The 14,163-nt window shown below is 49.7% G+C and overlaps 1 protein-coding gene across 10 annotated transcripts in view; it reads right to left on the bottom strand.

Moving 5' to 3' along the window:
- Window positions 1-1,443: 1,443 nt before the first annotated feature.
- CEP250 (centrosomal protein 250) overlaps window positions 1,444-14,163 on the bottom strand; it is a 45,650-nt gene continuing 32,930 nt past the window's right edge. For 8 of the 10 annotated variants that reach the window (XM_079128087.1, XM_079128086.1, XM_079128084.1 and 5 more), the window contains 9 exons: window positions 13,821-13,942; window positions 12,713-12,833; window positions 11,454-11,575; window positions 8,432-11,026; window positions 5,700-5,813; window positions 5,367-5,522; window positions 4,823-4,924; window positions 3,727-3,789; window positions 1,444-2,170 (listed from right to left, as the gene is read on the bottom strand). In XM_079128087.1, coding sequence (XP_078984213.1) covers window positions 1,907-2,170; window positions 3,727-3,789; window positions 4,823-4,924; window positions 5,367-5,522; window positions 5,700-5,813; window positions 8,432-11,026; window positions 11,454-11,575; window positions 12,713-12,833; window positions 13,821-13,942 — 3,659 coding nt within the window. In that variant the 3' untranslated portion in view covers window positions 1,444-1,906. Of the gene's footprint in view, window positions 2,171-3,726; window positions 3,790-4,822; window positions 4,925-5,366; window positions 5,536-5,699; window positions 5,814-8,431; window positions 11,027-11,453; window positions 11,576-12,712; window positions 12,834-13,820; window positions 13,943-14,163 lie in introns of those variants that run through there. The other 2 variants (XM_079128088.1, XM_079128092.1) reach the window with 2 other exon arrangements.

Here is a 14,163-nt window from a genome sequence, read left to right as displayed (position 1 = left end):
CTTTGTCCCTGCTCTTCAGGCAGGATATGAGGTATCATAGGAGGAACTGCTGAAGGTGTCACCTATTCCAAGGCCAAACTAAGCTAACCAAGGGGCCTCTCCGATGAACAGTGATGGCACTTGCAAGCTGTCTGGGGTCTAGGGGTGGTTTTGTTGCTTTGGGGCTGGTGTCTTCCCACCTCCGCAGGTACTTCTGGAAGTCCTGCCACTGGTTCCAGAGCTGTGGAGGCTCTGCTGCTGCTCAACATGGCAGATACATCTGGTTTGGTCAGCACTTTGGATGGGTCCTGAAGCCTCTGAGGAACTAGAGAGGCTGGTGGAGGGCCAGTCAGTCCTGGGCTCTGGGCTGCACCCTCTTCTTGACTTCTTTTTGACTCTTTTCAATGGGGTCCAGTGCATTCTGTACTGGGGCCTTGGGATAAGTGGTCAGTAGTCTGTGCTCTTCTCCACAGGCACCAAGATCAGGAGACCTAGCTCAATTTCAGATAAGCAGGAACTATTCTAGCTGACCCCCAACCACAGCCAGACCTTGACACCCTCCCAAGCCAATCCTGTGCTGTGGTGGAATTTGAAGATCTCAAGTATTTGGGATAACCAAGGATGAAAGGGGCAGGAGGATGTGTGGGGAGCAGTGCTGGGCTGTTTTCCTGTCTCTGCAGAATGAACCAGGTCCCACTTCTGGGCTGTGTGAATGATGTGGGCAACTGAACCTTCCTACACTTTATGCAGTGGCCAAAAATAGGTCTTGCTCCTGTAAACTGGGTTTAGTCTAGATCAAGTGCATCAGGCCCAGTCCACAACTGACAAGTTATGTCACAGGTCATCTTCTGGACTGGCTTGATGCATAGTTGGAGGAAGGGGACCAGGGTCAGTTCCAGTTGATATGCCCAGGAAGGGACACCTCACAGACATTCATGCAGATAACCATGTCATGGGGAACAAGGCCAGATGGAGCTTCTCAGCTCTAGAGAATCTGAGTTTATCGGCCCAGCGTTTTTGAAACCCAGAAGTTGTTTTAAGTCAAGAACATTTGGGGGTTCCTCATTGTCCATGAGTTGGAAGTGGAAGCCCTCCATAATCTACCCTTCTCCAAACTTGGCCCCCACCCTCTGCTATAGACAGACCAGTCTTCTCACCGTTAAGCTTAGCAGTACCCCATCTCCTGACCTCTCCTGAAGGGCCAGTTCGTGCCTCCCTCCCTCAGTCCCTTGTGTATTTCTGGTCAGCACACAGAGCTGCCTCTGAGTTGTTAACAAGTGTTAGTCTGATCTTATTAACTGGACTCCAGGCTCTCTGTGGACAGGGAATATGTCTTGGGTACATAACCCTGATTAGAGAGTATGACATGCAGGAAGTTCATGTTGCCTGCAGGAATCATCAAATGCTTTCTAAATTCCCTTGATGTGCTGCTGCCGCCCAGTTATGCAAGTGGAGACAGCAGCAGAGGATAAATGCAGAGTCTGGGTTTACTGAAGAAGGTAAGGGAGAAGGTGAGGTGCTGGGAAAATAAATTCCAGACAAGAGGGAAGCCACATCTCCCTGCACTTAATGCATAGAATGCTCATAGCCCGGATGAGAACACCTGCACACTGCTGTCACTGTTGAAGACCTAGTGTGCGCTGTTCTGGTTTCTTCCAGCTGTAAGCCAGTAGCTGCCCCTTGGCCAGGACAAGGCACTCCTCAGGTGAGTCTAAGGTATCAGACAAATGTGACTGCCTCATTCCCTTGTAAGCTGGGGCCCTCTCCAGTCTTGCCGGTCTCATCTTCTTCCTAGGAATGTCAGCTAATCTGGGACTCCCAGACGGATAACAGAGAAGACCTTTCCTTTGGCAAATTTGTAGCTGCCACTATGCTCATCAGTCCATATGCCACCAAGCTGGCCTGTATCCTGCCCTGGCTATGGTTGCTACCTGGGGGTGGCATGGGTAATGCTGGGGCTTGGTTGTAGCAGGAGTGGTCCTGGGGATGTCAGACTTTGGGTCAGGGACTCGTCCAGCTTGCGGGTCTCAGCCTCCAGGACAGTGGCCTCAGGGGCCTGGGCCACAGCAAGAAGAGAGTGCGACAAGCTGTGGTGCAGGCCTGCTAGCTCACGGCTGGTCTGCACAGAGCGAGCGATGTAGTCCTGCCTCTGCTTCCGCTCCAAGGCCAGCTGGGCTCGTAGCAGGGCCACCTGGTGGGCAGGAAAACCAAGAGGGAGAGCAGTTGAGGGTCCTGCAGCTGTCCATCTCTTCTGCTCTGTACTGTGTGGCTGGTGGCCTAGCACTGAACCTCAGAATCAGGCTTTGGGGTGTCTGGGGAAAGAGCTCAGAGAATCCAGTGATTCACAACCCTGGCTGCCCTGATGATACAAATAGAGAGCTTCAAAACAACAAAACTGCTCCTCAGCTTTCCTGAATTTAAATCAGCTTTACTGATTTAAAATGTACATTTGGATGCCTCTAATAATGAATACACCTACATATAACCACTATCCCAAAAACATGAAACATTTTCATACTGCAGAATGTCCCATCATATCCCTTTTGGAAGGTTTTCTTTTCTTTTTTTTTTTTTTTTCTTTTTGGTACTGGGGATTGAACCCAGGGGTACTTTACCACTGAGCTACAGCCTCAGCCCTTCTTATTTTTTGAGACAGGTCCTCATTAAATTGATTAGGGCCTCACTAGGTTGCCGAGGCTGGCCTTGAACTTGCAATCGTCCTGCCTCAGCCTCCTGAGTTGCTGGGATTATAGGCGTGGGCCAGGTCTTCTGGAAGATTTTAAGAAATAGGTTGACTTAATTAGATTGGAGTGGGGCCAGGTATTGGTAATTTTTCAAAATGCCCTAGGTAGTTCTAATATGCAGCCATGGTTGAGAATCACTGGCTAATCCTTCATTTTTCAGATGGGTACAATGAGTGAAGCCAGGAGATGAAGCTACAGGGATCTCAGGGCAGTCCAGGATTAGGGTGAGGCCAATGGGATCTAGGGTGCAAATCTAAAGAGGTGCTCCAGGTCAAAAGTTAGTGCCCCCTTAAACACTACAACCCAGAGGTGCCTTTGTGTCTCACTCTGCTAGGGCCGTGTCTCAGGCTTGCTTTGTATGAGTTTAACAGAGTTCAAAGTAACAGCTGGAGGGCTGGGGATATAGCTCAGTTGGTAGAGTGCCTGCCTCACAAGCACAAGGCCCTGGGTTCAATCTCCAGCACTGAGAGAAAAAAAAAGTAACAGCTGGAGTGTAGCTAGAGTCAGGCCTTACCAGTAACAACCACTGACTTCTGATACAGGCTCAGAAATCAAAATTCCATATTTCTTATTATTCCTGGGCATTGAGAGAAAGAGTGGGCCTTGGCTTGACCTGAGCACAAGACTCCCTGGCCTGGTGGCTGGCAATGGTCCAGCCTGCAAGGGTGCAGCTTAGGCAAAGGAGGCCAGCATGTTTTGCTCACTCTAGTCTTGTTTTAGAATCTTTGCTTCTCAGGCCTCTTCCTTTCCTTTTTCTTTCCAAGTATGAAAAGGGAGATGGGCCTGGAATATGCTTTCTATTCTATTCCCACCCTGTGCCACATGGCAGGTGGAATTGGGGCAGGGCTCCTCTTGCCTCCCATGGAGACTGAAGTTCTCTGAAGGCAGAAACTACTTCTCCTCTCCCTGCTGGAAGTACACAAAAGGCCAAGCACACAGTAGACACTGAAACCTTGTCACCTAAAGTGTGTGACTTATAAAAACGGATTTTTCTAGAACATACCTCTTTCTGCAGGTCAGCCAGGTACTTGGCATCTAGGGAGGCCCTCTGTCCTCCTCTTCCATCCTAAGGAAGACACATACCAATCCTGCTGGAATAGACATTCTCACTGTGGGGTTTCTACAGGTATCCTTTGGCTACCTCATCACAGTCCTGGGGCCTGAGCAAGGGCTGTGGGCCAGAAGTGCCTAAACTCAGACTAAATCACTATGGGGTACCATGTCCCAGGGCAAAGAGAGACCCAGGTGGGCCCCACAGCAGCATAAGGGACAATGCCCAGAGACCTGATGTTGGAAAGGCTCAGCACCTACTTCTTTAAGGCACTTTTATTTAACAAAAGTATGCCAAGCATCTCCTTTGTGCCAGCTCTTTGCTGTGAGCTAAGGATGAAAAGAAGACGACAGACATGGTGGCCAGTGCTGGGAGAGCTAGAGATGCTCACCAGAAACAGTCCCTCTGGGCTGGGGAGATAGCTCAGCTGGTGGAGTGCTTGCCTCGCAATCACAAGGCCTTGAGTTCGATCCCCAGTACCGCAAAAAAAAAAAAAAAAAAAAAAAAAAAAAAAAAAGAAGAAGAAACAGTCCCTCCTTGCCAGGCTACAAGGTTGGGTCTAGTGATGGGAATACCTCAGCTAAAGAGTGAGAGTTCAGGGGGGTTCTTCCCCAAACACCTTATCCAAAAGAGTGACTCTGTTCCTAGCAAGTACTATAGATCTTAACCTTGTACTGCAAGGAGGTCTAAGCTGTGTTCAAGCTACCAGGCATGTTGGGGATTGGTAAGTACCAAACAACATCCCTGTGCCACAGTGACTGTAGCCCAGTGAGCTCTGCTCCTACTGAGCCTGGGAGTGGGCAGATCTGAGCTCCTCAGAATGTCAGAATGCAGGGTCACTAGATGTGCCTTCCCCCCTGCCCCCCCTACTGCTGTTGGGCCACCTTCTCAGGTCAGGATGGCCTGAGTTGTGCCAAGTATGGCAGAACCAGTAAGGAGGGGCTCTCTGAATTGGCCAGAGTGGCTGTCTCCCCAACTGAGGATGGCCTGGGATACTCAAGGGCTGAGTTTGTGGTGCTGAGGGTGCGGGTGAGGAAAATAGGTGCACCTTCTGTGTGGGTGATGAGGCCACAGCTTCACTGATCTCCAGGGTCCCTGCCCGGGATGTGCGCATGGAATCCCTCTTCAGTTTCCTCCGTTCTCGCTCCACCTGCCAAGATGTGAATGTCAAATCAGGTCTTGGTTTGGGGCCAGAGCATGTGCAGGGGTGAGTGTAAATGGAGAGCAACCATGGACAGTGAGACTCCCGAGCTGGGGAAAGCACGTGCTAGGGCAGCCCCGAGTGTAACGAGCGCTCCTGAGGCAGAAGAGGGAGGCTACTTCAAAGGCCTTCGGCTCAAAGGTCAGCAGACTTTTTCTGTGGGATTTTAGACTTTGTGGGCCATTCCAGTTCTGAAATTACTATTCAGCTCCTCTGATGTAGTGGGCAAGGAGCCACAGACAATGCATGATTGTGTCCCAATAAAACTATTTCAGAAGCAGGTGGTGTGCTAGGTTTGGCTCACAGGCTGTAGTTTACCAACCTTTACTCTGGGACCTGCAAGAGAAGTAGCTGACCCCAGAGGAAGGAGCTGAGGAAAGAAGTCACTGACCTGCTCCAAGGTGGTCCGCAGCTGGATATTGTGGCGCTGCAGCCTGCTCCGATCAATTTCCAGTCGGGCCACTGCTTGCTGCAGGTGTTCAAGTCTTTGTCTCCATGACTGCTGCTGCTGCATTCCAGGATTAGGCTCAGCCTCCATTCCTGAGACCTGTGGGGAAGGTCTGGAAATCTTGCCTGAGCAGCCCCACAGACAGGCGGGGGAACAGACGGCGAGCAAATGTACCAATTTAGCAGGTCTGGGTTTTAGGGACCCGATTTCCAAGGAAGAGGAATAGCCTGACAGCAGCTCCCTCTTTAGCATCTGTTTCTACCAGCCCCAGCTTACCTCTCCCGGCCGTTCACTCTGCTCTGCTCTGGGATTCTGCCCCACTCTGCTGGTAGAGTGTGGGCTGTGTAATCGCTCCTCCTCCAGAGCCTGTCTGGTAAGCTCCAGCTCTTCCTGGGATATGGAAGTGTGGGACAAAATCACACCATGCCTACCTCATATCCAGACCCACTCCACTTTCCAATCTCATCCAACCAGTTTGATTTCCTCACTAGGATACAGTCTCAGTTATCCTGGAGCCTCTAGTGATTCTAGACTAGATCCTTCATTTTCCAGATGGAGAAAACAGAGTGAAGAAGGATCTTCCCAAGAAGTCCTGGAAAGCTTGCAAGTGAGCTAGGACCAGAGCCCCCATCTTATTTTAGGTCTCCCATAAAGCCAAGCAACAATTTGGGGCATGGATGTGTTCTGGAAAGAGCAAGAACTCCTAGAGTCACACAGAGCTGGATGTGATGTCACCACTTACTGGCTGTAAGACTCAGGTCAAAATATGAGCTCATTCAAAGCCAAAATTCCTCATATATAAAATGACTACATGCTCTATGAAACAGGGATCAAACCCTTGAGGTTAAATCCCTTTGGATAAATGGGGAATTGGAAACCTAATACTAGACAGTTTCTAGGTTCTCAGTGTTTCAAAAATAAGTCAAGGAGGAAGATACACAAGAGGAAATGAGCATACATGAGTGGCACAGGCTGTAGTTGAGAGGGAGAGCTGACCCTGAAGTCAATAGACTGAGCTCTAGAGTCAGACTGTCATTTCTAATCCACCTTGGCCAGTTGTATGATTTTGGAAAATTTAACCTGATGGTCATTTTTCAACTCTAAAATGAGCTAACAGCTCCTCCTTTTTAGGGTAGTGAAAGAGAAACTGTGCACTACTGCTGGGCATGGTGGTGCATGCCTGTAATCCCAGTGACTCAGGAGGCTGAGGAAGGATGATTCCAAGTTCTAGGCCAGCCTCAGCAAATTAGCAAGAACCTGCTTCAAAATAAAAATGGCTGAGGATGTAGCTCAGTGGTAAAGCATCCTTGGGTTCAAATCTCAGTATAAAAAGAAGGAAGGGGGCTGGAGTTGTGGCTCAGTGGCAGAGTGCTTGCCTAGCACAAGTGAGGCACTGGGTTCCATCCTCAGCACCACGAAAAAATAAATAAATAAAAAACAAAGGTATTGTGTCTGTCTACAACCAAAATAAATAAATAAAAACAAAAACAAAATTCCACTGTTTTTTCCCAAGTACTTGTATGTATTGTTTCACTTCATACTATCATTCTTGTCTTTTTTTTTTTTTTTTAATTCCTTATCTTATTGATGAGAAATCCCAGAGTCAGAAAAGTGAAGGCACTTACCCAGGGTCACAGAGTCAATGAATTGAATGGTATTTCACCTGTATTGCAGGAACTTGTCTCCAAAGTTCATAAATCTAATTTCTTCCCTATATATTATCCTTTTACAAAACCAGAATTTTCTGAGTTCCTGAAAGGCAAGTCCTTGTAGGACTGTGTGTTTGAGATGAGTGAGGGGGTTCTCCAGGGCTTAGTTAAGGGATGAGGATATAGAGTGAATTTCCCTGGAAAAATGGACTGAATTTCTCTTGGCAAAAGCAACAATGTCCCTCTAGGTTCAGCTGTCAGTCTGGCTTTCCTAATTGCTTACTCTGTGCAGGTTTTGTGCTCAGTGCTAGGGCTACAAAGATGACTTAAGGCATGACATTTGACCCTAAGGTTAAATGTTATGCCCCATAGTCCTATTTGAAACCCACTTCCTTTGTCATTTAACGTTCTACCTACTCATTCCTAACTGCTGATGACTCTAAAGTCTCCATCCCTAGCCCAGTCTTGCTCTCAACTTCAGACCACTTCACTGAGCTGCCCTCTGGATAGCTCTTTTTGCATATCCCACAGGTCCTCCTCACTCCAATCTCAAACTGAAATGTTCCTCCTCTTTCTCAAACCTGCTTGTCTTCATCTTACTGGGAAGAAAACCTAGAGTTGCCTTTCACTTTTTCCTGTCCTTTACTCCTCCCACCTCCTGGTCAATCAACTGTCAGAAGACCTGTGAGCCTCTCAGATCACGCACAAGCCTCCACTCACACTGTCTTGGTCTCCACTGCTCCCCTGGACTTCTACTAGTCTTCTAGCTGGTCTCCCAGGTCTGCTGTTACTGCACATGACAGCCTGAGAGATCTTCCGGAACTATATCTCTGATGGTGTCATTTTCCTGTCCTTCAGCTGCTTCCCACTAGTGACCCAGGTCCTTGGCATGACTTCCAAGACCTGAATGCTGAGGTCTCTGCTGTCCTCTCTTCTCTTGCCAACAGCCCCTCTTAAGTTCTAGGCAACTCAAACCTCCATGTTCTCTCCCCTCCTTTTTCCTCTTCCTCTGAAAGCCCCGCCCCCACCTGTGCTTGGCTAGTTCCTGACTGGTCCCTTTGGATCTAATCTTAAACACCACTTTTAGCAGGAAGCCTGTTGGGACCCACTTGAAGGAAAGCATGGGCATCCTCCAGTCTTCCTGGAGCACGAGCTCCCTCATGAGGCATTAAGCACAGTTGTTTATTTACTAGTCCTGAAGGCAGAGACTGCGAGTCTCACAGACTAGTACATATTGAAGTGCTCACCATCTCAGCTTTCTATATCTTCTGAGTGCCATGAGACCCAGGGTGACAGGCAGTTCTTGAGCTCAGATGGACAGGTTCTGTCTCTGACCCTCAGTTCCCCTGAAGCACTTACCTGCAACCTCTGCTGTTGAGATTCCCGTTCCAGGACAGAAGCTTGTAGAAGCATGGCTACCTCCTGCAGACTATTGATGCTGGCCTTGCTCTGAGCCAGGGACAGCGCCAAGTCCCGGGCCTTCTCCCTCCACTCAATCTCCCTGGCCTCTGTCTGCCTCAGGACCACCTGCAGTCGCTCCAAGTCCTGCTGTAGCACAGGTCCTAAAGAATTCAATTTTGGAGATGGCTCATCCACTGGGGAGGCTTTGTGGCTGGGGGGAGAGGCCTCCAGATTCTTCCTTTGCTGGGCTTCCCTCAACTCCTGAATCTCCTCTTCCTTCTGGGCTAGAATCAGCTGTAGTTCCCTTAGATTCTCACAAAGGCTCTGCACTTCTTCTTGCCCCAGACTCTGCTTCTCTTGGGTCCCATTCTCTCGACTGCTTTGTGCCAGAGACTTCTCCAGCAGCTGCCTCAGTTCCTTCTGCTGCCTCAGCTCTTCATCCCTCTGGGCAAGTGCCTGCTGAAGTTGCCTCACATCCTCCTGGTGTCGAAGATCCTGGTCCCGAATCTCACCTTCTCGCATTCTCAGTGTCTCTTCCAGCTGCTGGGCATGTGCCTGAGAGGTGTCCAGTGCAGCTTGCAAGGTGGCAGTGCTGGCCTCCAGACCACAGCTCAATTCTGCCTGCTCAAGGAGATTCTGCTCTTTCTCCTTCAGGGCAGCCTGGGCTTCACTGAGGGCCTCCCGCAGAGCCTCTGCCTGGTCCAGTGCAGCAGCCTCCTGATGCCTGGAAGACTGGCTTTCTGCCAGCAGAGCCTCTAGTTCCTGATCCCGCTTCTTGAGTGTGGCCTCTGCCTGCAGCCAACTGTCCTGCAGGGCCCTGGCCTCTGCTTCGTGCTCCTGTGCCTGCTCAGCACATTGTTGCTGAAGGGCCAGCAGAGCCTTCTCCTGCTCCCGAGACTCGGCTCTCAGGTCTCCCAATACCTCCTCCAGTGCCTGAACCTGCCGTCCCTCCACCGCCAGCTCTTCCTGGAGCCTTCGCACCTGCTCCCTGTGTTCCTCCAGCTCTCCCTGGCGCTCCTTCAGTGTCACATGAGCCTGCTGCAGAGCAGTCTGGAGGGCACTTACCTTTTCCTCCTCCTGGGCCTGAGCCTGCTGCCGTTCTTGCCGCAGGGCCTCAAGATCTTGGTCCCTCTGGGCCAGGGCTCTTTGGGCCTCTTCCAGTTGACCCTGAAGTGCCTGCTCTTTCAGCTCTCCTTGTTCCTTGGTTTCCTGAAGGTGCTGCTGCAGGATCACTATCTCCTGCTCTCGCTGGGTCAGGAGAAGGCTGGTGTCACTCACCCTCCTGTGTAGGCCCTGGAGCTGCTGCTCCAGCTGGTCCTTGTGTTCCTGAAGTTCCTGAATATGCTCCTGCTGGCATTCCACCTCCTTCTCCTTATCACGCAGGATCAGCTTCATGTGCTCCAGGCTCCCACGCTGTGCTTTACTAGGGCTCTTTCCTTCCTCTGCCCGCTCCTGCATCAGCTGCCTCTGAGAGGCCAGCTCCTGGCCACGCTCTCTCAAGGACAGTTTGATCTGTTCTAGGTCTTCCTCTAGGATCTTGGTCTGTAGCATCCTCTGGTCTTCCAGAACCTGAATCCTCTCCTTCTGCAGTATCAGTTCCTGGTCCCTCTTCTCGAGGTCCTGAGTGAGATGCTCTTTCTGCCTGTGCAGCTCCTCTATTTGTTGGTGCTGGGACTTTAACTCCTGGTCCCTTTCCTGTAGCTCTCTTGCCAGAAGGGTGCTGCGGTTCTCTAGTTCCTGGATCTGACTGCTTTGAGCCTGCAGCTCCTGACTTCTTTCTTCCAGGTCCAGAGTAAGGTGGGTCAGAGCCACCCTCTGCATTTCCCTCTGGCTCTCCAGTTCCTCGATCACCTTCTGCTGGCCCTCCACTTTGTGATGGCTTTCCTCTAGTTCCACAGCCAAGCATTCCAGTGTCATCAACTGCTTTTTCAGATCCTGAATCTGTTCTCTCTGGGATTCAATCACTTGGGCTTTCTTCTCAAGTTCCAGAAGCTGATGCTCCAAGATGTTCCTCTGAGTCTCCCGATCCTTCTCGAGCTCTTTGATCTGCTCCCTCTGCATAGTCAGCTTCTGTTCTCGCTCCTGGACGGCCATGGGTAGGTGCTCTAAGACAGACCTACACTTCTCTAGCTCCTGAATCTGTTCTTGTTGCAGATCCACCTCTTGGTTCCTCTTCTTCAGGTCCAGAGATAGCAGTTCCAGAGCAGCCTTCTGCATTTCCCGTTGCTTCTCCAGTTCCTGGATTTCTCCCTGTAAAGTCTCTACCTCCCCTTCTCTTTCAGATAGAGTCTGGGCCAGCAGAGCCAAATTCTCCTGCAAAGCCTTCCCTTGGGCCATCTTCAGCTCACCCTGCTCTTGTAGAGCCTGGGCTCTCTCCCGTTCACTCTCCACCTCTTCATTTTTCAGTTTCAGTGCAGAGCGAGCTGTTCTCAGGTCTTCTTCCAGGATCCCAGCAGCACTTGCCTGAGCCCTGGCTTCTGTGACACATGCTTGCAGATGTTCAACCTGGGCTGTTAAGTTCTCTTTGGCTGCCTGAAGTAACTCTCGCTCACTCTGGAAAACAAGAGACAAAAACAATTTAGACACTGGCCTTTCTCTTATTTTGTGGCACCAGCAGTGATAAAGACTTGGGAAAAATGAACGATTACACTTAAGCTAATCCTGTAAAAGGAATCCCTACCACCTACTAGGGCTCTGTTGTATCTAAAGGAGACAGCATGGTGCAGAGTTATCCCAGACCCTGGTCCTTCACAGAAAGGGACAAAAATCTCAACCTAAACTCAGTAAAGGCAATTAGAGGAGGATTCATTATGACCTTAATAATGGCCCTCAGGGACATGAGGGACAATCGGAGGAACTGAGAGACTCACTAAAAGGAAGCTGGGCACATGACCATAGGAAAAGGAGAGTGACAGCTAGGGCCTTGGGCCCTGAGGGACAACTCCTGAAACACCCCCTCCCCCAACCAATGCCACTTTACCTGGGCTTCCATTCTCTGTAGCTCTGTTTGCCGGAGGCGACTCTGTAAGGATGCCACAGTTTCATGCAGCTCTCTCAGCTCAGATTCTAGGGAGTTCTGTTTTCCTTCCCACTTGAATTTCTCTTTGGGAAAAGCAGAGATAGTGAAGTGAGGCCCATGTTTGGGGGCGAGAGAACCAAGGAATGTAGAGGCAGATGGAGGATGGGGAACAGAATGAAAGGGGAGGAAGGCCAAGGAGAGAATTACATTTAGCATCCTAAGACATCACCCATCTGCCAGCTGCTCCCATTTGTCTAGGTTCCCTGCTGCTTCCAGACTCCTGTCTGTCTGCTGCCAGTCCTAGTCTTGCCTGTTAATCATCCCAACACAATTTCATTTTTTTTTTTTTTTTTTTGGTGGTACTGGGGATTGAACTCAGGGCCTTGTGCTTGCAAGGTAAGCACTCTACCAGCTGAGCTATCTCCCCAGCTCACAACTTCATTCTGATCACAGAGATCCTCAAGACTGGATTCGAGACAGGGTTCAAATCCAAATCCCATTGGGGGTTCTTTCCAAACCCCAATCACATGATTTTGTACAGGCTACTAGAGACCTGGGTGGCTCTGCTGGTTGCCCCTCACTTCTGCAAGGTATCCTGGAAATCAGCTCTATTTGTGTGGATCTCCAAGAGCCCTCAGATGGCCTCAAAAAGGCAAAAACCCACCTTCCAAGTTTCCTCTTCTCTTCTGCAGAAACTTGAGCTTCCTTTTCCAAGTGGCCATTACCCTTTCCAACCCTTAGTTGTGGCACAGATATTTCCCCCAGATTCCCTCTCCTTGTTTTCCCCCAAACAAGCCCATATCCTTCTGCCTTTAAAGGTTAATTTTGAGGACACTGTTGGAAATGATACAAATAAGTAACATGGATAAATAACAAAAGAAACAGGATTTTATCATGTTCTCATGTCCTGGTCCTGGGCTTCCAGCATTTTTTTTTTTTTTTTTAAGAACTCCTACGGAGACAGAAAAATGTAAATCCTGCCAGCTTCTTCTGTCAGTTTCCCAAATCTGTTCCTCCTGATCCCTTCTTCCAGAATGACCCTCAAAGAACAAGCAAAGCAGACAAAATAGTTCAAGGGACTCATTGCCCCTTTGGATGTGCTTTAGATATCATCTCCTAGCAGTGGGTAAATAATAGAAAGAGTGGTTGCTAGGCTGTTCCTGCCACTTCTGGGCTTTCCACCTGTCTTCTCTCCAAACCTGCCCACCTGCACACCTCACCTTCCTGGCTCTGGGAGAGCTGTCTCTGCAGGTCCTGCAACTTGGAGTGGATCTGGCTCTTCTCAGTCTCAGCATCACTTAGACGCTGTGTCAGCTTCTGGGCCTGATCCCTCAGGTCATCCTGGGAAAGGAAGGCAGGGGTGAACTCAAGTCCTTGTTTGCCACAAAGCTATCCCAGCCAGGACTCAGGCTCTCATCTCACTTCCCCTCTGGGGTGGCCCGCCATTGGGGCCCTACTCTCAATAGCTTCCATGGTTCCTTTGAACTCACATGCATTTTGCTCCCTGAAGTGATGACGGGCTCTGCTCCAACTGCCAGGAAGTCCCTCAGATCCACCTATGTCTTCTCAAGGCCTATTCCAGGGAGTACCTTTCCCTCCCAAATACCTCCTTCAAAGTGTAGCACAAGGCCACCACTTCCTTACTTTTGCCCCTCCATGAGCCAGAATGGACTGCCACTTCTCCTAATAGACACAGTGCAACATCTGTGTCTATTACTGATCCAATTACTTCCGTCATTTCTGCTTTCTATCAGAATGCAGTTTTGGTACCCCCCACTGTGTCATGGGCCTTCTTGAGGGCAGAAGTCAAGTCTTTCTCCTTTTGATAATCCCAGTTCAGAGTGGTTGGCATGTAAGGGGCCTGCAATTTGCATGGATCAGTAGGTTTAGAGTGAGGTGGAATCTGTGGGACCTTTAGTTCATCCTTAGGCACGGAATGCTTCTATAAAAGGCAACCTCAAATCTTGGTGGTCTCTACCTCATTAAGTTTCTCTTGGAGGCCTTGTTCTAAGACTAAATTCCTGACAGAGAGGAAAATGATGTGAACCAAAACTGCACATGCAGAGCTGGATAGTTCACATGGCTTCTTCAACACCCCCTCTCCTTGACTCCACGACAACCCTGTGAGGCAAGCATTATCTATCCTCCTTTGCAAGTGAAAATAAGACCCAGGAAAGCTTAATGCTTTAGTCACAGTTGCCAGGAGGTCAGTGATAGAGTGGAGCTCATCCCAACTTGATCTCAGGAATAAAACAGGCCAAATTGCTTCTTGAGTTTTTGTCTCAGTCTTCTCAGGGGACACTTCCCTGAGATGACAGAGAAACATACCCGGGCCTGCTGAGTCTTCCAGAGGTCTTGGTGAAGCTTGTGGAGAGCAGAAGCTACAGCCTCAGTAGAGAGAGCAGTCAGGAGAGGCCCTCTCTTAAAAAGGCTCCTGGCTCCATTTTGGCCTGCAGAAAGGAAAGAAAACATCCTCACCTGGCTGTCACCGTGAAAACAAACAGCCATCCCTCCCAGACATGGCCTTGGTCTTCCTGCTACTCCCTTCTCTCCTCAAAGAATCCCTTCCTGGTAGTTCATTCATTACATACTTTCTGCTTTTTCAAGCGCTAGGCACCATGGTGGGTACTAGGTGGCAAGCTGTCATTTGTTAGGCACTGTGTGAGTTATT

This window comes from Sciurus vulgaris (genome assembly GCF_902686455.1).
Source record: "Sciurus vulgaris genome assembly, chromosome: 2".
Classification (NCBI taxonomy): Eukaryota; Metazoa; Chordata; class Mammalia; order Rodentia; family Sciuridae; genus Sciurus; species Sciurus vulgaris.
Note: the sequence above shows the minus strand (reverse complement) of the source record. Positions and strands in the feature narration are given on the sequence as shown.